The sequence below is a fragment of the Cannabis sativa genome, chromosome 2 (genome assembly GCF_029168945.1).
Source record: "Cannabis sativa cultivar Pink pepper isolate KNU-18-1 chromosome 2, ASM2916894v1, whole genome shotgun sequence".
In the NCBI taxonomy this organism is placed as follows: domain Eukaryota; kingdom Viridiplantae; phylum Streptophyta; class Magnoliopsida; order Rosales; family Cannabaceae; genus Cannabis; species Cannabis sativa.
The window spans coordinates 22,582,276-22,605,269 of NC_083602.1; the positions used below are offsets into that span (position 1 = coordinate 22,582,276).

General features: G+C 30.2%; 1 protein-coding gene across 1 annotated transcript; it reads right to left on the bottom strand.

Annotated features, from left to right (window-relative positions):
* Nucleotides 1-13,039: 13,039 nt before the first annotated feature.
* LOC133034844 (uncharacterized) lies at nucleotides 13,040-21,434 on the bottom strand. The gene is made up of 2 exons (XM_061110285.1): nucleotides 13,834-21,434; nucleotides 13,040-13,692 (listed from the first exon to the last, which is right to left on the bottom strand). The coding sequence occupies exons 1-2, from the start codon at nucleotides 14,286-14,288 to the stop codon at nucleotides 13,425-13,427; spliced, it is 723 nt and encodes a 240-aa protein (XP_060966268.1). The 5' UTR covers nucleotides 14,289-21,434; the 3' UTR covers nucleotides 13,040-13,424.
* Between the last annotated feature and the right edge of the window lie 1,560 nt (nucleotides 21,435-22,994).

Sequence of the window (22,994 nt, forward strand, 5' to 3'; positions counted from 1 at the left end):
CTAGCTGCTGAGAATCTCTTTGTGTTGTGGCAAGCTTGAAGCAGCTGCTTGATAGTAGTTGCTGGTGTGTTCCATTGCAAGAACTTTTTCATCTCTTGCAGACAGCTCCGGCTGTAATCACACTCAAAAAACAAGTGTGTAATGGTTTCCTCTTCCTTGCTGCAGAATCAGCATTTTGCATCCATGTTAGTCATGAATTTACTTAGTCTCTCTTTTGTGTTTAGCCTTTCCCAAAGCACCAACCAAAGGATAAACCTATGCTTGGGAACAATAAGTCTATCCCAAACAAGGTTACTCCAAGGCAATTTTTCATATTCAGCAAACAACAAGTGATTAAGCAAATTACTAACTTATTTTGTTTTCATTACTGATTTCACTTATTTTGTTTTCATTAGTAATAAGGGAACTGCTATGTTGTTTCTCTTTCTTACCAAAGTTACTAACTTTACTAGTTTGGTTTGAAATATCTTATGGTAATTTTGAAAAATTCTGAGTAGATATTTTTGATTTTGTTTTTGCAGATTTTCTATTTCTGTTTCTCTCTCTCTCTCCTCTCACTCTTGCTTTGGAAGTGGATCTACTATAATATAGATGTCTCATGTTCCTGGCTTTTGTTTTTGATCTATATTTGAAAAGCATGTTGTATAGTTTGTTTTTTTCTCTATTTTGAGAATATATATAAATATATCAAATATATAGTTTGTGATTTTCTCTATTTTTCTATGCTTTAGCTAATTTTGGAAATATCTTTATGCTGCTACTGCTGCTAGAGATTAAACTTCTTTCAATCCAAATCTAACTCCGACAGATACAAATAGTAGATTAGGATTAAGCTCATGGCGTAAAGAATTTTACCAACATTTTAAAAGTTAACATTATAGAGTTGTGTGATTAATTTATCATCTTAGCATCTCTTAACATTGATGTGATTAATTTGTTTATTGCTTTGTATGTAGGAATGTCAAAGAAAGTTTCAGGACCTTTGGATATCAAGTTTCATGATTTAACACTTATATATTGGTGTAATGAGATTTATTAAACATGAGTTTATTGGATATGTTTTATATTTGACTTTTTGGATATTTTGCTATTTTAGATAATTTGAATTTTAAAACAAGTTTTATGAAATAAAATTTAACTAGTCTTTCTAATCAATTGTGTTATGAAGAAAAAAAAAGGTATTATAGAAATTAATATTTTTTATTATTTAGGCTTGTGAGAATAATAAAATAACATAAGAAATATTACAAAAAAAATATTATTGTTTATTATTTTATAATACTCTTTAATATTAGTGTGTAAATGTATTATAAAAATTAAAATAATATTTATATTTTAAACTTATAAAAGTAATAAAATATTATACAAAAAGTATTATTATAAAGTATCCAATAATACTTTCAGTATAAGTGAAAAAATAAATTATCAAAATTATAAAAGATAATGTTGATTCAAACATATATTATAGTATTAAGATAATACTAAAAAAATATTTTTTAATAATACTTTAGTATAATTCATAGAATATATTATGAAAAAAGACAGGATTTATATTAACACAGCTTTCTTTAATGTTTTAAAAATAGTTAAGGTTTTCTTAAATTTCTTTTACAACTTCTTCTCTTTTGTTCTACGCGAAATAAGAGCAATTCAAAACAAAATTTTCTTGCTCTTATTTTCTTCTACCCAAAATAATAAGCCCAGAAAAAATAAATCAAGTTCTAAAACTTTAGAACCGAACCCAGAAAACTCTCCCTAACTCTAGTTTCATGATGTAACACTTATATATTGGTGTAATGAGATTTATTGAACATGAGTTTATTGGATGTGTTTTGTATTTGACTTTTTAGATATTTTGTTATTTTAGATAATTTGAATTTTGAAACAAATTTTATGAAATAAAATTTAACTAGTCTTTCCAATCAATTGTGTTATGAAGAAAAAAAAAAGGTATTATAGAAATTAATGTTTTTTATTATTTAGGCTTGTGAGAATAATAAAGGGATTTTTTCAATAATATACTTAAAATATAAACTATTTACAAAATTACTTTAATAAATCTCAATTACAATAATACCTTGCCACGTCATTAAAAAATACCTTAATTCTAAAATAATATGCCTGAAATGAAATTAATCCCAAATTCCGTTTTTTTATTATTTTCCTGGGTTTTCAAAAGTAACCTTTTGGTTACTTATGATGTTGATAAGAAACTAATTAGTTACTTTTACGTAAAAAATTTCATTTTTAAATTATATAATTTGAGATACAATTTGATTAACTCTAAAATCTTATTTGTAAACATCTTAATAATCAATAGCTATTTTTAAGTTTTTGTGTTATGTTAATTATTATTTAAAATACATTTGGGTAACCTTAAAGTTTATTTTTGAAACTAATGAGTTTGTCATATAATATAATAAACTTCTATTTTATTTACCAATTATTTTATTTACCTTTTTGTTACTTTGAAATTTATGTGTTTATTTTTAGATTATATCAAATTAATTTGTTATTTTAAATACTTTTACGTTACTTTTATATTTTTCTTTTGTAAAAATATTTATTTTACTTAATCTATTTAATAAACTAATAAGTTAAAATAATTTTTTTTTAAAAAAAACTCACATAACTTATTGGTAAAATTAGTAAATATTTATATTGCTAATTATTTATTTTAAAGTTATATTTTTTAGTTACCTTTTAAGTTTACAGTAGAAACTAATTAGTTTTCATATTGTATAACAAATAAGCATATATATGAAATAATTTTATGTAGTATACTTTATAGTAATATTTAAATTAATTATCATTTCGATAATATACCAATTGGTTACTTTTCACAAAATGATCAACTTTAGATAAAAATATCTCCCGTAGATAATCTTCAATTTTTAGATTAGTTATTTAAAAACTATATATTCATTTTTTAACTTAAGTGAGCAACGATATAGTTAGAAAATAGTTTCAGAAATCCGGTTACTTTTTGGTTAACTAAATGAAAAAAGAAACTACTTTTCAATGTGGTCATTTTGACATGTAAGAAAAATGTGTATTTTCTCATTGTCACCATAATTAAAATTAACTATTTAGTTGCTTATGATACCGAAAGTAAAATTTAGAAGTAACTCTGAAATTACTTTTCTACACAACATAAAAAATGATTCATTTTTTTATTAATATGTATTTTTTTTTATTAATAAACAAAATATTTTTAGTTGTTTACGATGTCAATAAAAAATATTGTAATGTCGGGGTTTTTGGTGGTGACTGATGATATTTTAATAGGTAAATTAATATAATACTAATTGATTACTTATTTATAAAATTTTAATTTTATAATTATAAATTAGTGAAATGTAACTAATAAGTATATAATTGATATGGTAAGTAACTAAATAGTGACTTTGATTTTGAAAAAGGTGAAAAATATTTACTTTCTACATCTTAAAATGATGATATTAAAAAAATAGGTGGTAATGATAATATTTTTAAAATTAATGATGTAATAAAAAATTATTTTGAAAGTTAGAAAAGAAAGAGAAATTGATAAAAATGGAGAGAAAGAGACAAGTGAAAAGATAAAAGAAAAATAAATAAAAATTTATAGGAATGCAACAGCTAGGTATGCGTATGCTACAATAAAATCAAATCAACAACAAAAAAGTAAAATAAAAAAAACAAGCTCATGATCAAATTAACAGATCAATCACGGTAATTTAGAATGTGCAACGTTATATGTGTAATTTAATTGAAAAGTAAGTGTATACATGTAAATTATTCAATAATAAAATAACATAAGAAATATTACAAAAAAAAATATTATTGTTTATTATTTTATAATGCTCTTTAATATTAGTGTGTAAATGTATTATAAAAATTAAAATAATATTTATATTATAAACTTATAAAAGTAATAAAATATTATACAAAAAAGTATTATTATAGAGTATCCAATAATACTTTCAATATAAGAGAAAAAATAAATTATCAAAATTATAAAAGATAATGTTGATTCAAACATATTATAGTATTAAGATTATACTAAAAAAATATTTTTTAATAATACTTTAGTATAATTCATAGTATGTATTATGAAAAAAGACAAGATTTTTATTAACACAGTTTTTTTAATGTTTTAAAAATAGTTCAGGTTTTCCTAAATTTCTTTTACAACTTCTTCTCTTTTGTTCTACGCAAAATAAGAGCAATTCAAAACAAAATTTTCTTGCTCTTATTTTCTTCTAACCGAAATAATAAGCCCAGAAAAAAAATATTAAGTTCTAAAACCTTAGAACCGAACCTAGAAAACTCTCCCTAACTCAAGTTTCATGATTTAACACTTATATATTGGTGTAATGACATTTATTAAACATGAGTTTACTGGATATGTTTTGTATTTGACTTTCTGGATATTTTGTTATTTTAGATAATTTGAATTTCGAAACAAGTTTTATGAAATAAAATTTAACTAGTCATTCTAATTAATTGTGTTATGAAGAAAAAAAAAAGGTATTATAGAAATTAATATTTTTTTATTATTTAGGCTTGTGAGAATAATAAAATAACATAAGAAATATTAAAAAAAAATATTATTGTTTATTATTTTATAATACTCTTTAATATTAGTGTGTAAATGTATTATAAAAATTAAAATAATATTTATATTTTAAACTTATATAAGTAATAAAATATTATACAAAAAGTATTATTATAGAGTATCCAATAATACTTTCAATATAAGTGAAAAAAAATAAATTATCAAAATTATAAAAGATAATGTTAATTCAAACATATTATAATATTTAGATAATACTAAAGAAATATTTTTTAATAATACTTTAGTATAATTCATAGAATGTATTATGAAAAAAGACAAGATTTTTATTAACACATCTTTCTTTAATGTTTTATAAATAGTTAGGGTTTTCCAAAATTTCTTTTACAACTTCTTCTCTTTTGTTCTACGCGAAATAAGAGCAATTCAAAAAAAATTTCTTACTCTTATTTTCTTCTACCCAAAATAATAAGCCTAGAAAAAACAAATCAAGTTCTAAAACCTTAGAACAGAACCCAGAGAACTCTCCCTAACTCAACTTTCATGATTTAACACTTATATATTGGTGTAATGAGATTTATTAAACATGAGTTTATTGGATATGTTTTGTATTTGACTTTTTGGATATTTTGTTATTTTAGATAATTTGAATTCTGAAATAAGTTTTATGAAATAAAATTTAACTAGTCTTTTGAATCAATTGTGTTATGAAGAAAAAAAAAAGGTATTATAGAAATTAATGTTTTTTATTATTTAGGCTTGTGAAAATAATAAAATCACATAAGAAATATTACAAAACAATATTATTGTTTATTATTTTATAATACTCTTTAATATTAGTGTGTAAATGTATTATAAAAATTAAAATAATATTTATATTCAAACTTATAAAAGTAATAAAATATTATACAAAAATATTATTATAGAGTATCCAATAATACTTTCAGTAAAAGTGAAAAAATAAATTATCAAAATTATAAAAGATAATGTTGATTCAAACATATTATAGTATTAAGATAATACTAAAAAAATATTTTTTAATAATACTTTAGTATAATTCATAGAATGTACTATGAAAAAAGACAGAATTTTTATTAACACAGCTTTTTTTAATGTTTTAAAAATAGTTAGGGTTTTTCTAAATTTCTTTTACAACTTCTTCTCTTTTGTTCTACGCAAAATAAGAGCAATTCAAAACAAAATTTTCTTGCTCTTATTTTCTTCTACCCGAAATAATAAGCCCCCCCCCAAAAAAAAAACAAATCAAGTTCTAAAACCTTAGAACCAAACCCAAAAAACTCTCCCTAACTCAAGGCCAAAAATCCAAACCGAAAAACAAGAACACAAACACACACACAAATACAAATATGAGAAAAATAAGAGTGAGATGAGAGAATACAAACGTTAATGAAAGTAAGAAAAACAACAGAACTTTGATCTCGGAGTTCACCCAAAAAGTTTGATCTTTTACACCTTAAATTTCTCTCTTTGAAAAACTAATAGATCTCTCTTTTGCTTTTCTTTTACATGAACAAATGAGCTATATATATCTTGGTAACGGCAAATTTCTGCAACAGCAATTTTTTTTCCGACTGCAACGGACAGCTATTTTTTTTTTTTCCAACTGCAACGGTTAATTACTTAGTCACCACTCATAATATATTTCTAGCAGTAATAAATAGGAAATATGATATATGTTCATTTACTTAGTCACCACTCTATATTTATAGGTTAACAAGTTTACAAATCTCAAAACAAAACACTCACTCTATTCTTTATTGCCTAAATTTCACTTGAAGGGGACTGCGCAAACAACTAAGTATGACATACTATCCTCATAGATAAAAAGAATCAGATTAATTTTACCACTATAATGGTGTAGTATACTCAGACGAGCTACCTTCTTTTCTTACTTTGTGGGAGAGAATGTTTAACTTAATATTGTATCACATGTATATAAATATGTATATGTGGTTTAGTTTGCTTTGATTTTAACCCATAAATGAACCTATCCTTTTAAAAAATAGCTATCACAAAATCAAATACAAAAAAGAGCTATATATATATTTGTGAAAAGTTCATGAGTTGTTTAACATTATAGATCATGACAGGTTTTAAGGAGCTATTCATGTATGTTTATAATAATAAAATAGGAAGGTTTGAAGGAGTTTATGTGACATGCTTAACCTTCTTCTTTTTTCAAATACTTATTTTTCTAAGTTTCTATTTTTTTTTAATACCTACTAATTAAAAGAAATCAAACCAAAGACCTATAGTATTCTAAAATAATTACCATCTATACTAAATTAAAAGAAATCATTAAAAAAATCAAACTAAGGACTTATAGTATTCTAAAATAATTACCACCTATTTTATTATTATAAACATACATAATAATATACAAAATAATTAGAAAAAGAAAAAAAACTGGCCATGTGTTAGCACACATAGTTTTCTTTTACCTTTTCTATTTTCTCAATTTTTATTTATTTATTTCTATTATTATATTAAAACTATTTGTATTCTTTAAACTAAAAAAAAATTATTTATATTATTTATGTATGGCTCTTATCATTTATATTTATATTAATGTCCTATTATTATGATAAAACTATTTGTATTCTTTAATTAAAAAAAGTCTATTTGTATTCTTATGTAACTATTATTATTTATGTGTAGATTAATATTCTATTATGATATTAAAATTATTTGTATTCTTTAATTAAAAAAAATTATTGTATTCTTCCACTACAAAGAACTTATATATATTGTTTAATTTTTTTAGGGCATTTTTACAATTTTGTATACATTATTTTAATTAATTACAAAATATGTGCAAAAAAACTTATTACCATTTTCTCATACATTTTTATATACAATTAGAAACTATTTTTCAATTTTTCTTTTTATAATATATAATGTAATAATTATTAACTATTGTATGTATATATATGTGTTTATTTTATTTTTTATTAATTAAACATACTAATTTAATAAACAAAATAATAATATTCACATAAGTTTATTATATCATTATATGTGTGTCATGTTTATTTTTTTAATAATATTTTAGAAAATAATTAATATACATACTTGTTTATTTTTTTTTCTTTTTCTTTGTTTATAGTGTCATGTTTTTTTTTATTCTAATTATAATTAAATAATATTTAGAGTTTATAAAGTTATGTTTATTTATTTATTTTTTGATGTAAGAATTGTATTTCCAAATAAAATTCGTTTACTAACTCATTAGAAAATAATCAATATATAGAAATAATAGAAAGAAAATATATTTATTTTAGTAATAATATAAATTGGCTATGTCTATTTTTATGTTTACAATTATAATAAACATACTAATAATATAAAATACTTTGTATATATATGTTTGTTTTGTTTTCTATTTATTAAACATATTAATTTAATAAACAAAATAATAATATTTATATATGTTTATTATATCAATCTATGTGTGTCATGTTTATTTTTAATAATTTTGAGCATTGATTTATTTATACATTAATATTTATACTTTTAATATTTTATTTTATTAAAAAAATCTTATTAAATTATAATAATTCATACTAAAATAATAAACATCTATTCTTTAACAAAAAAATATTTAACTTGTTTATTTTTTATAAAACTGTTTATTATTTATTTAATTAATTTTACGAAATTTTTTATTTTGACTTTTAATAAACTTATTTTATTATTAATAATTTTTAAAACATTAATATAATAAACATAAGGATAAGATATTACAAAATAATATTACAAATATTAATTACATTAATCTATTTATGGTAATTAGTTTAATCATTAACTATTTATATTATTTAATAATTAAAATATATGGTTTCACTTAATAAAGGGATATTTTCAAAAATATGGGAAAAATGAGCCATCTTATGATAAATATTTCAGGAAAACTAAATGCCACAAAATATGGCATAAACTAACCAAGCAAACTACAAATATGGTTTTTTTTTTTTTTAAAAAAAACCATAAAATAACTTAAAAACAGAAACTAATTTTAAATGAATGGAATTTATTATTTTTAACCATATATAAACAAAATTCTCTCTCTCTCTCTCTCTCTCTCTCTCTCTCTCTCTCTCTCTCTCTCTCTCTCTCTCTCTCTCTCCTGCGATTCTCTCTCTCTCTCTACTGTGATTCTCTCTTCTCTCTCCTGCGATTCTCTCTCTCTCTCTCTCTCTCTCTCTCTCTCTCTCTCTCTCTCTCTCTCTCTCTCTCTCTCTCCCTCTCTCTACTGCGATTCGACTGGCCTGTGATTCTCTTCTCCATCTTCTCCGATTCAATTCCTCTCTTCTCCATGTGCAAATTATTCCTCTGATTCAAACAAAACTGACCTGAGAAACTCAACATCGGCACCTGCAATGAATTCTTAAGCTCTCACCTGCAACCTGCAACATCGGCACCTGAAAAGCAATGAAGCTCTCACCTTAAAGCAGAAAACGAATTCTTAACCTCAAAGCACCGATCAACCTGCACACACAAAATTCAATCAACAAAATCAAGCTAACTCCGATCGTCCATGTCAACAGCGATCAAAATAAAATACAGGTACAATTATATAAATTATGCTATGAATAATATAGGCATATATATACTGCAAAAGAAAAATACACCGAATATGTGCATTTCGAATATAAACTTAAAAGAAAAAAACACTAGATTGAAATAAGTTTCATACCAAAACTATATGATCTTGCATTGCTTCATAATGAAATGTTCATACTTAATCTAGATTTAGACTATGAAATTTCACAAAAAAAAAAAAAGAAGACGAAAATTAAACATTATGAAAAATTTAATTTTAGACGTTCACGATCAAAAATGAAAAGATTACTGAAAATTATGAATATAAAACCAGTTTCTAAATACATTATATATTTTAACTAACAGTTTTTAAAATGATATTATCTGTTAAACATAAATAAATATAAATTAATGTTGGAAACCAGTTTGTCAAATATATAGTGAAAAAAACACATATAATTTTAAAGTAAATAAAAACAAAAAAAACAGAAACCGGTTTCTAAATACATTATATATTTTAACTAACAGTTTTTAAAATGATATTATCTGTTAAACATAAACAAATATAAAGTAATGTTGGAAACCAGATTGTCAAATATATATTGAAAAAAACACATATAATTTTAAAATAAATAATAATAAAAAAAAAAAAAACAGAAACAGGTTTCTAAATACATTATAAATTTTAACTAATAGCTTTCAAAATGATATTATCTGTTAAACATAAACAAATATAAAGTAATGTTGGAAACCAGTTTCTCAAATATATAGTGAAAAAAAAAACATATAATTTTAAAACAAATAGAAACAAAAAAGAAAAGAAAAAAAGAAAACTGGTTTCTTAATACATTGTAATTTTTAACTAACAGTTTTCAAATATTGTATAGGTTTGGACTCAATAATGTGTGTGGTCAAATATGGAGGGCAATGGAAAGAGGATAAAAAGTATGAAGACTTCATAATGACTGGACTACTAATACCAACAAATTGTGATCTAAAAAGTTTGTTGGAATTAGTAAAGACTGAAATCAAATGCAACACAACAATAGAAATGCATTACCAGTTATGCCCAGACTCACCACCAATGAAAATAATTAGTGACAACTCACTGATGTTCTACTGACAACTGAGAAAGACACAAAATGCAGTTAGTGAGTCTCCTCTCTGCATCACAACAGTAAACGAGACAAGACTCCAGATCATTACTCAACAAAAACCAGAAAGTGAATCTGTAAGACAAGATACAAATGTTTAGAAACTGGTTTTACAAATAACCAACCAGCCAACATACGACTGTATGGAATACGATGATGAAACCTCAAAAATAAGCGAGGTACTTGCATTACCAAACATATTTCAAGTAGCTGATAGTGTTGCTGATTGTATTATTGAGAAAACACAAGAACACAAAAGGAAAAGACAAGAAGAAGAAAGACAAATAATAACAGATCATAAGGTTTTCAACATTGAAAAAGGACAGATCTACAAGGACAGAAAAGTATTGAAGATTGAAGTGGGTTTTTTTGCTATGATAAAAAATTTCCAGTTTAAAACCAAAAGATCTAAACCAAGAGAGTATGTGGTGACTTGTGTGGATGACAACAATAACTGGTTTCTGAGAGCTTCAAAGTTCAAGAGTACCTCAACATTCAAAGTAAGAAAATATGTCCAAGATCACAAATGTTCACTGGATATTGTAATGGGCGACCACAAGCAGGCAAACTTCAACATGATTGCAGAAATGATAAAAAAGAAATTTCTGTCAAAAGAAATCACAGACCAAATGACATTATGATAGACATGATTGATGATTTTGGAGTGTCAATGAGCTACCAAAAAGCATGGAGAGCAAGAGAGAAAGCTTTGGAGTTGGCAAGAGGAAGGCAAGATGAATCTTATCAACAACTACCAAAATACCTGCACATGCTAAAAGTAGTAAATCCTGGAACAATTGCACAATTGGAAGCCGATAAGAAGGATTGTTTCAAATATTTGTATCTAGCTTTTGCAAACTCCATAGAAGGTTGGAAACATTGCAGGTCAGTCATTGTAACCGACGAAACATTTTTAAAAACATCATTTGGAGGAACCCTATTCACAGCCTCTACAATGGATGCAAACAACGACATATTCATTCTAGCATTTGAGATAGGAGAGTCAGAAAATGACTGCTCTTGGGAATGGTTCTTCTCAAAACTAAGAGAAACATTCGGAGATAGAGAAGGTACGCTATCGAAAAAACTGGTTTCCTTTAATGTAAATTCCATCTAAAAATTTAACTTCATAGCTACTGATCTCAGACAAAAAGATAACAAAATCTAGAAACTGGTTTCCACAATAAAAAAAAAATTATTACGATTCCAAAAAAAGAAACAAAAAAAAAAATTAATTAGGCTTCCAAAGCATACCTACTGATCTTGTAAAAACTGGTTTCTCTGAAAAGGTTTGACAATAATATCAGACAGGCATAAAAGTATAGAGAAGGCTGTGAGCAATGTCTACCCAAACCACTTCCACGGAGCATGCATCTTCCACCTGCTAAACAACATCAAAACAAACTTTGGAGTGCATGGAGACGATCTGACAATAAACTTTGTAAAGGCAGCAAAGACATACAAGCTCACCTCATTCGAGAGATACATGGCAGAGATAGATAGAATCGACAAACGAATAAGACCATACCTTGAGAAAATTGGACATGAGGTTTGGACCAGGAGCCACTGCCCTACAAGAAGGTAGACAATGATGACTTCAAACATAGCAGAATCAATAAATTCAGCGATCCTAGCTGCAAGATCATTACCTATAACAACAATGATTGAGTGCTTCAGAAGCCTTGTACAAAAATGGGTGTGGAAAAATGGCAATGTAGCACATGGAATATTTATTGAAGTAGCATCAGATGCTGAAAAACTACTGAGAGACAATCTGCTTAAAGCAATGAAATACCAAGTACATTAACTAAATCATAGAAAACAACAGTTATTATAAAACCTATTTCTTGATCATCATGAAAAACCAGTTTCTAACACTTATCTTATATTTCAAGAAAAAAAAAGGTCATCGCAATCACAGCAATCCAATACCAAGTAAAGGTGCAAGAAAAAGGTGATTTCACAATCAACATACTGGAAAGAACATGCAGCTGCAGAAGGTTCCAACTCGATGAGATACCATGCTCACATGAAAAAGTTGTATTTGCAAAAAGAGGATTAAGAGCTTATGACTATGTTACCGATTACTACAAAACAGCAACAATGAAGGCAACCTATGAAAGAACTGTACATCCTCTACCAAATGAAAGAGAATGGACTATACCTGAGAGCATGGAAAGAATAGTGTGGCCACCAAAATCAAGAAAACCAGCTGGGAGACCTAGAAATTAAAGAATAAGATCAAAACGAGAACCAAAAGTTGTCTTGAAATGCACAAGGTGCGGAAAAGTTGGCCACAACCGAAGAACGTGCAATAACCCACAGCTTTACAAACCTCCAAAACAAAATAACAAAAGCAACGAGTCAAAGAAGAATGATTGATCAGCTACAAGATAAATAGATATTCATTGACAGTTTTATAAAAACTGGTTTCTCATCATTAAATAAAGTTGAACAGAATATAATTTTAGTGATTGACAGTTTTATAAAAACTGGTTTCTCAACATTGAATAAAGTTGATCTGAATATAATTTTTTCAAAATGATACACACAACATTTTTACACTTTTGAAATTTTATCTGTTTACATAATCATTGTTTTAAAGATTTTTTCTTAATATCATAGATTATTTCAAAAAGGTACATGAAAAATTATATATTTTATAAAAACAAGAAACCAGTTACTAATAAATAAAAACAATTGCCACTTACCAATAAATAAAAACACATACTGCCATTGGTATCACCGACAAAAAAAAAAAAAACAAAACAAAAACAAAAATCAGTTAACAGTACATTCAAATAAAAAAAAACGAAATTAATAGTAAAAAAGAAACTATTTACAAAAAAAAAAAAAGAAAGATTAAGCCATCAACTAAAAACTTATAATACAAAGTGTTGCTAATTCATTTAAACATCCAGTCTTTACAAGAAAAAAAATACAACCACTTTAACTAAGTGACAAGTGTTTCAAAAAAAAAAAAAAACAACACTAAAAAACTATAGAACATTGTCTTAAAATACCAAATACAAAAAAAAAAAAAAAATAATAACAAAAAACCAAACGAAACCAGTTTCCTGAAAACATAGGAACATAAATCCAAAAAAAAAAATTATAATTATTATAAACATCTATCCATTCATCTGAAATCATTTCGGTTTGCCCTTTCCCTTTGGAATATCCTTCCCTTTGACCTTTGCCTTAACACTTGCATTATCCTTTGATTTCTTCCCCCTTTTCAACACTTCATCATCAGTTATATAACCACCAATTTGTTTCCTCCTAGCATGAATAAACAAACTCACAGCAAGATCATCTCTATATACTGCTACACAATAAGACATCTTAGCTGGAATGTCATCAATTTTTCCACGAATAAAAAATTCAGCAAATTTGATGACAGACACTCCACAGTCACTGCAATAAAAAAAAATGAATTCAAACAAAAAAACTGGTTTCTGTGCAAACAAAACAAAACCTGACAAAAAATATAACCAGAACAAAACATAAAACTAGTTTCAATTAAAAAAAATATATGATGAAAAGAGGAAGAATTACCTATTGACCTGACTTGGAAGCCCATCTATGAACTTGAAATTCAAAGGTTCTCTTTTCCCAACAGAATATGGACCTTGAACCAAATTAAGATTCGGCCTAGAAGAATAAACATCAAGATACTCCAAATAAAATGGCAGCATAGTAGAATAAGCTTTTACATGATCCAAAGCGCGTTTCTTGTTGAGAGCACCAGACATGGAGTTATATACGTTCAACATCCTCTCCTTGATATCAAAATCGACCAATATCCAATGTTTTTGCTTTTGAATATTGACATATATAAGAACATGGTCAGTAAGCACCCAAGGAGTATTGCAAAACAAATACTCACCAACAATGTATCCAGGAATGGCATTATCAAAGTCAATCTTAGAAGGATTAGAACCCGATTTCAAGAACTGATTGTAGGAATTCCATATCACTTGATCAAACAAACAATCGGTAGGGGTAATCATCTGGTTCAAAGTATCATATTTCTTAATCTTCTTCCTAAGGTAATAGAATACCACATCTAAATGCTACAGAAAAGCAATAAACACATGTATCAGAAACCGGTTTTTGAAAGAACCGATACCAAAATATAGACTCAAACAGCAAAGACATAAAAAATAATAAAAAGAAACTAGTTTCTTACACTCTCACCCAGAAATTCACCACAAGCATGAAGCTGGTAGAACCACATCTTCTTGGAAATTTCAATGAAAGAAAAATCAATCGGTGGAGATAAGATGTTGTCCGCATCAGAGTACTTCTTGACACTGACAACACAAAAAACAACAAACACAAAAAAAAGTCAATCACATATAAAAAAAAAAAAGACATAAAACAAATGTAAGTAATATAAATATAAATAAAAAAAATACTAACCCCCTATTCATGACTATGTTCTCCTCAATAAATTTGGAAAACTTAATGCACTGCTCAACACCAGTATTATAACAAATTTCATCTTTAAAAGGATTGATTCCATGCACAATAAATTTACCATCTTGCACAATCCTCATTAAGTCTTCCTTTGAAGATGAAGAAGACCCAAAGTCCACAACATATGGTGACAGAACAACAGAGCTTGGTTTGGGCTGCCTCTTTTGAATCTCCGGAGACAAATATGATTCATCATACAAAACCAAACTCAACTTATCACTATCATCATGAAACAAAACATCATGTAACGCCCTACTGCTAAGGCACGCTACAGTACTTTTTCAATTACAGTGCAATCTTCGCTAATCGAAGAGTTTTCTTGGAAAACGTGTCAAATTAAAACTTTTATATTAATTAATAAACTTTATAACATATTAAAATATTTACAAGTGTCGGGATCCCGTTTTCAAACTTTTTAAAAGTAATATTTTAAAATACACATTTTTCAGGTCGCACAGCGACTGTAAAAAATACAATTCCCAGATGTCCCGAGACCGAACACTTCAGGTCGCGCTGCTTTGACATGTACAATCCCATCCGAGCTCAGGTTCACTCCAGTTCAGTTATCCCCTTTCCTTTACCTACACATGAAAGTAGACCTGTGCGTCAACAGACTCAGTAAGAAAAGCATAAAACATATCATATAACTTTCGACTTGTAACTAGGCGCCCATACACCTATTTACAAGGCTTAACAGATGAGTAAGAACATTCTTACTAGCTGTGCTATTGACCATGATATCACCCACTATCAGCACTATGATCGCACTGCGGAACCGACACTATGTTCGTACCGCTATGATAGCATCAATAGCACCCAAGAGTACAATTGGCCATGATATCACTCTTAACCAGTACTGTGCGTGTACTGCCGAACCGACACAATTGTTGTGCCGCTATGATAGCGCCAATTAATACTCTCTGGGGTGAATATCACTCTTAACCAGTACGATGCTTGTACTGTCGAACCGACACAATTATTGTGCCGCTATGATATCACCCAAAACATATACAATCATAATACAACATGCATATATCTTTTATAACACGCTATATACAGTTCTTACCTATTTTTCGAATTCAAGTGTGCTGGCCGACCTGAACGGAAATGCTTGCGCTAGATGGATGCCATAATCACATTATTTGCAACACAGATGAGTGACTCGCTAAATCACTTTCCGGGGACTCCAACTTGAAACTAAAAGTTTCCCTATCGATAAACAACATGGCAATACCCTAAATATCTCAAAATTGGGAAAAACTAGGGTTCCGAAAATTCCCCCAACCGGCAGACCGGTCCCAACCGAAAGTCCATTTCTGGAACACCAACCGGTCGACCGGTTCTGTGCTGGGAACACAAAAACCAACCCCCTTAACTCAATTCAATCCCAAACTTTCCAAAAACTTCCAGGGTACCTATACAATGCATTTATAACCTAAACCAACCAGAAAATCACAAAACAAACCAATAAATTCTAACTTGCCATTAAAGCTCAAAGCTTGAGTTTCAAAACTCAAGCTTGCTTAGAACTAACACCAAGCACCAAAATCAACTACCAGAACCTCTAAACAACCAATATTGAACATAAAAACCGAACCCTAAGCATTTCTAAACCTAACAACCCCTATTTCAAAAATTCACCATTTCTAACTAAGCAAAAACTTGAAAACTAAAGGGGAGTTCATTAGGGCTTACCTTAGATTAATTTCTCCCTTGAATTCCTTGCTAAAAACTCAGAAATCGACAACCCTTTCCCTTGGTCTTGCTGGTTCGAGAAGAGAGAGAGAAGAAAGAGAGCTTCTCCTTCTATTTTTTGTATTTCCTTCTAATTCCTCTTTCTTTCTAACTAAGTAAATTAACTACTTAATTTTGGCTGAGAAAAAGGTTGCAAGGTGTCACCAAACTAGGGCAGCCACCTATCCCACCATTTAACCAAATGATAATAATGCCCTTTGACCCAAAACTAGGGTATATCAAAAGCTAGGGGTAAAATGGTCAAATCCCATAACCCTGCTCAATCCCGATAATTATTCTCTCTAAAATATTCCCCGCTAAGAAATAAAGTTCTAAACTTACCCATATGATCAAACTAGCCATCCATCACATTTTTCGTTGTCGCCGAGCAAAAATTACAAAAATAGCATATTTCACATATAAGCTAAATAATACCCCTAGAGTTTAATAAAATCTGCTAAATTGAGAAATTATAACTCTAATATTTATTTCTAAATATTAGGATTCACAATTAAATAAATTCACAAATAATTATAAAATGACAGAAATTAGTGCTAATTGCCTTTTCTAATCCAAATTACTAAGGCGGTCATTACAATTATCCCCCGTTAAAAGGATTTCGTCCTCGAAATCTAACTTGAATAGCTCTGGATATGCTGAGTCCTCATATCAGACTCCAATTCCCAGGTGGCTTCCTCCACCTTACTGTTCCTCCAGAGCACTTAATTAGAACAATAGTCTTGTTCCGAATCTGAATAGGTTGCTCTTCATAGGATAAGTCTGATTGCAGTTCAAGGGCTTCATAACTCAAGATATGAGTCGGGTCTAACACGTATTTTCTCAACATGGAAATATGAAATATGTCATGAACAACCGACAATGCTGGTGGTAAGGCTAGGCGATACGCTACCTGCCCGACCTTCTCAAGTATCTGAAATGGCCCAATGAACCTAGGGCTCAACTTACCCTTCTTTCTGAAGCGCCTAATAACCTTCATTGGTGAAACCCGCAGAAAAAAACATGTTCCCCTGTCTGAAATGTAACATCTCTGCACTTCGGCTCAGCATAACTTTTCTGCCTGCTTTGAGAAGCAAGCATCCAAACTTTGATTTTATCAATAGCCTCATTGGTCCTCTGCATTAACTCTGGACCCAAGTACTTCCTTTCTCCAACCTCGTCCTAATGAATAGGGAAACGATATTTTCTACCATATAACATCTCATAGGAAGCCATCCCTATAGTACTCTGGTAGCTATTGTTGTAGGAGAATTCAATTAAAGGCAAGTGCTTACTCCATGAACTCTCAAAGTCCATGACACAGGCTCGCAGTAAGTCTTCAAATACTTGGATTGTTCTTTCTGACTGACCATAAGTCTAAGAGTGAAAGGCTGTACTAAACTTTAACTTGGTATCCATAGCCTTCTAAAGACTCTCCCAAAACTTCGATGTGAACTTTGGATTCCTGTCTGACACAATAGATTTAGGGGCTCCATGGAGACGAACGATCTCCTTTACATACAACTCAGCATACTGATCCACTGAATATGTAGCTTTCACTGGTAGAAAGTGAGCTGATTTTGTGAATCCGTGCACTGTGTCCCATACTGAATCATACATTCCCGTAGTTCTAGGTAATCTAGTTACAAAATCCATTGCAATGTCCTCCCACTTCCACTCAGGAAGGACTAAAGATTGCAGTAACCCTGTCGGCCTCTGGTGTTCAACTTTAATTTGCTGGCAGGTTAAACACTTGGACACATAATCCACCACTTCTCTTTTCATCCCATACCACCAAAGATAGGGTTTAAATCCTGATACATTTTGGTGGTTCCCGGATGGAATGAATAATGTGTGGTATGAGCTTCATCAAGTACCTCCTTCTTGATCTCTGCAACATTAGAAGTACAAACTCGAGCTTTAAATGACAACATTCCACTGTTCGAGACTAAAAAGTCTCTAGGCCGACCAGCCATAGTCTCATCTCGAACTTTAACTAGCTTGGGATCCTCAAGTTGAGCTCTTTTGACCCTCTCTAACAGATCAGATTGAAGTGTTAAATTATGTAACTTTCCAACTACGAACTCAATCCCTGCACTAACCATTTCAGAGGCTAGTTGAGGGGCTATCAAAACCGTAGTACAAACTTGCTCGGGAACATTTCTACTTAAAGCATCGGCCACAACATTGGCCTTCCCGGGGTGGTATAAAATTTCACAGTCGTAGTCCTTAACCAATTCCAGCCATCTACTCTGTCTCATGTTCAAATCCTTTTGGGTGAAAAAGTATTTGAGACTCTTATGATCAGTATAAATTTCGCACTTCTCACCGTAAAGATAATGTCGCCATATCTTCAGAGCAAAAACCACAGCAGCAAGCTCTAAGTCATGAGTTGGGTAACACTGCTCATAATCTTTCAGTTGACGAGAGGCATAAGCTATGACTCTGTCAACTTGCATCAGAACACATCTCAGGCCCTGCCTGGATGCATCACAATAAACCACAAATTTCTCTTGATCTGATGGCAAAGCTAACACCGGAGTTGTTATCAAACGTTGCTTCAACTCCTGGAAACTTATTTCACACTTATCTGACCACACAAATCTCTGATTTTTTTTTTGGTCAATTCGGTTAGGGGCATAGAAATTTTAGAGAATCCTTCGACAAAACGTCGATAATACCCTGCTAAGCCAAGAAAACTTCGAATTTCCGTCACAAACTTGGGCCTCGGCCAATTCTTCACTGACTCCACCTTGTTTGGATCAACCATAATCCCATTCTTCCCAACAATATGACCCAGAAAGGACACCTCAGACAACCAGAATTCGCACTTTTAAACTCTGCATACAACTTGTGGTCCCTAAGTCGCTGCAATACCATTCGAAGATGATGCTCGTGCTCCTTTTCTGACTGAGAGTATACAAGAATGTCGTCGATAAACACTATGACGCAGTTATCGAGGAAATCCTTGAATACCCTATTCATAAGATCCATAAAGGCCGTAGGAGCATTATTCAATCCGAATGACATTACCACGAACTCATAGTGCCCATATCTTGTTCTAAAAGCTATCTTCGGTATGTCCTCCTCTCGAATTCTAAGTTGATGATAACTAGATCGCAGATCAATCTTCGAAAACACTGTCTTTCCCTGGAGCTGATCGAACAGATCATCGATTCTGGGTAACAGATACTTATTCTTAATCTTCAGCTTGTTTAGTTCCCGATAATCAATACACATTCGGAGGGAACCATCTTTCTTTTTCAAAAACTGAACCAAAGCTCCCCAGGGCGATACACTGGGTCAAATAAACCCAATGTCAAGCATCCCCTGAAGTTTTAACTTAAACTCTTTGAGTCTCGCTGGAGCCATTCTATATGGAGCTTTAGAAACAGGTTCGACTCCAGGTGCCATATCAATTACGAAATCAATTTCTCGTTGTGGCGGCGCGGCAACCCCGGCAACTCCTCGAAAAACACGTCGAGAAAATCTCTCATCGCCCTGACTGCCTCAGGCCCAAATGTTTCAGGTCTGCTGAAATCAATTACCACTGCTAGAAATTCTACACAATCACTGCATAGTAAATCTCTAGCCCTTAATACAAAGATAACCGAGATCCAAGACCCCTGGACTGTTCCATCCTAAACAAATGGATCTTCACCTTCGGGCTGAAAAGTCACCATTTTCTGCTTACAATCTATTCTGGCCGAACACTTGAACAGAAAATCCATTCCCAGTATAATGTCAAACTTAGTTAATTCCAATTCTATAAGGTCAGCGCTCAACTCCCTATCTTCGATCTTAACTGGCATAGACCTAAAGCGCCTATTAGAGATAACCAACTCCCCACTAGGCATTAGGGTTCCAAACCCTCTTTCTAAAATATCACAAGGCCTTACCCAAAATGATTAATTATTCTCATAGCTATGCATGAACGTATAGCTCCCGAATCAAACAACACGGTATAAAAGAAGTCGTTTACAGGGAGCTGACCTGCCACTGCAGAAGGGTTCGCTGCATCATCAGCTTGAACATTAGCATACACCGGAGTAGGAACAAATATCGCTTCCTGCCCTTGTTTTTCTTGTTGGAATTTATTTTACCATGATCTTAGATCTACTCACAAGTATGTTGTTTAAACACCCTAAATATGAACTTTCTAAAACGATAAATTAAACACATATAAAGTTAAGAAAACCTTACATTGATGCAGCGGAATTAATGTCTCCTTCCGCTCAGATCTCTAACCCTTGTATCCTTTCTTTAGCAGAGTATAATTAAGATCTAAGCCCGAATGTCCTTCTTCTTCAAGTTTGATCCTTCACAGTCTTCCAATCTATGATTGAGTTACTGCTTGTTGTGTGTGGGCACTTACACTTTCACTAGGGTCACGAAATTGATGAAGAGAAAAGAGAGAAGGGGTTTCGGCCAGGTATAGAAAGTGAGGAAGGCTCAGTTTTCTGGAGAGAGAAATTTCTGTCAGAAGATGATATGAAAACTTATGATTTGACTGAGCCATCACTTTCTATTTATAGGCAACTACTAGGTTTAGGTTAGGAATTATTTGGCATTAAAATAATGAAAAAATCAATTTGAAACTCCACAAATAGTGGCCGGCCATGGTGTGTTAGTGGGCCCCACTTGATTTTGCAGTTTTATCAAATTTTATTTCTATTTTCTCAAAAACGCCAATTTTCCAATTCTAACCTTTTAAATGCCAAAACTAATTATTTAATAACTAAAATAGATTATTAAATAATATTGTCATTTAATTTAATTATTAACTAGACATACATAGTCCATTAATAAATAAATAAACCTAGAATCTCTTTTCTTTACAATTTCACCCCTGCTTAGTGAAAATTCATAAAATTAAACATAGTCTAACTTTAGAATTATAATTGATCAATCACGAATCAATTAATGAGTCTTACAAGCAGAATGTTCTCAACTAGAATGGGGACCATGGATCTATATGCTGAGCTTCCAATAAGTGAACCAAATTTACCAAGTAAATTCCTACTTATTAATTCTTCGTTGAATCCACTCTTAGAACTTAGAATTGCACTCTCAGACTTATATAGAGCATATTATATGTTCCACGATATCAATATGCTATCTCATTTAACCATTGTTATAATCTTATTGTGATTTAAAGATCCTCTATATAGATGATCTACATCGAGATGAGATTTCCTTACCGTTCTCACCCCTCAATGTATTTTGCCCCTTAAAATACTTAGCTACCTATAAATGGTGTTTAGTGATCTAATAATTAGTCAGTTAAACAAGAGCTCATCTATTTACTTCTATTTGCTAAGCTCGAAGGGAATCATCACTTGACTTTTATACACCAGTAGAAGCTATAAATTCCATATTTATGTTCAACACTCCCACCGAATCATACTATCATGTTCCCAAAATATACGTATCACCCTGACCTAAAAGTAGGCTTAACTAATAAATTAAAGAACATGAATAGCACTCCTGAGTTGAGCCTAAGCATATCAGGATTTAGATTCTTTTAATCTTAAGATCAACTACTGATATTGACTTGGAAATATATATATAACGGTAAGTTTGTAATATCTTAACTTAGTTGCAATATCGGTCCAGTCCAATGTATACTCCATACATTCGAAACTAGTATACTTTACTAATGTCCTGGAAAGAACATAACACTTACTCCAAGTGTAAGTACACATCATCGCTGATTATCACATTAGGGTAAATCCAATAACACTGATGAAACAGGGACCAAGACTTTTGATTCATATGATCACAATCACATTCCACTGTGTTGACGATACTGTAATTGTGAATAAACATATGATCTGGATTTAACTGATTCTGTGTGTAAAACATATTAAACCATTAGCATGTAAAATTCATGCAAACATCAATCACTTTAAATTTCTTATATTGATAACTAATCAGATTGTAAAGAGTTTTATTTAGGGCATAAAACCCAACACTTCTTTCTCCACCTGTGGGCAATTTTTCTTAAAATGCCCAACCATACCACATTGAAAACATACTTTTCAGTTACATTCTCCGGGATGGTGTTTCATGCAATGTGGGCACTCAGGGTAAGAATAACCCTGGCGTCCTCCTTTGCCTTGAAACCTTCGGAACCGCTTGTTCTGTCTTAAACCAACCACAGATGACGTAGGTTTTCTCTTCCATTCAATCATGGAGCTCCTACCACTTCCACCATAATCTGGAATCAGGCAGGTAATATCTTGACCCTCTGCCATAATCTCCTGAGGTCTCGGAATAATTTTCTCAGGGCTTTCAGCCCAAGAAGCGTTCTTCATATTTGAATCACTCTGAAAGACTGAAGGTTCATGGATCCAAATCTTTCCATGCAATGGTTCCATTTGATTACCATCCACTCCATGCTTCGCTGATAATACCGAATAAAAAATGATTGGCATATGCGGTAAAGAAACTACAGGAGACCATTGTTGTTTCAACCTCTGAATCTCTTCTTCATGTCGTTGAAT

Coding starts and splice junctions, on each gene's coding strand:
- LOC133034844 (XM_061110285.1), bottom strand. CDS start 14,288: ATGATTACCCCTACCGATTGTTTGTTTGATCAAGTGATATGGAATTCC. Junction 13,693..13,833: donor CTTCCAAGTCAGGTCAATAG/GTAATTCTTCCT, acceptor TTTTTATTGCAG/TGACTGTGGAGTGTCTGTCA.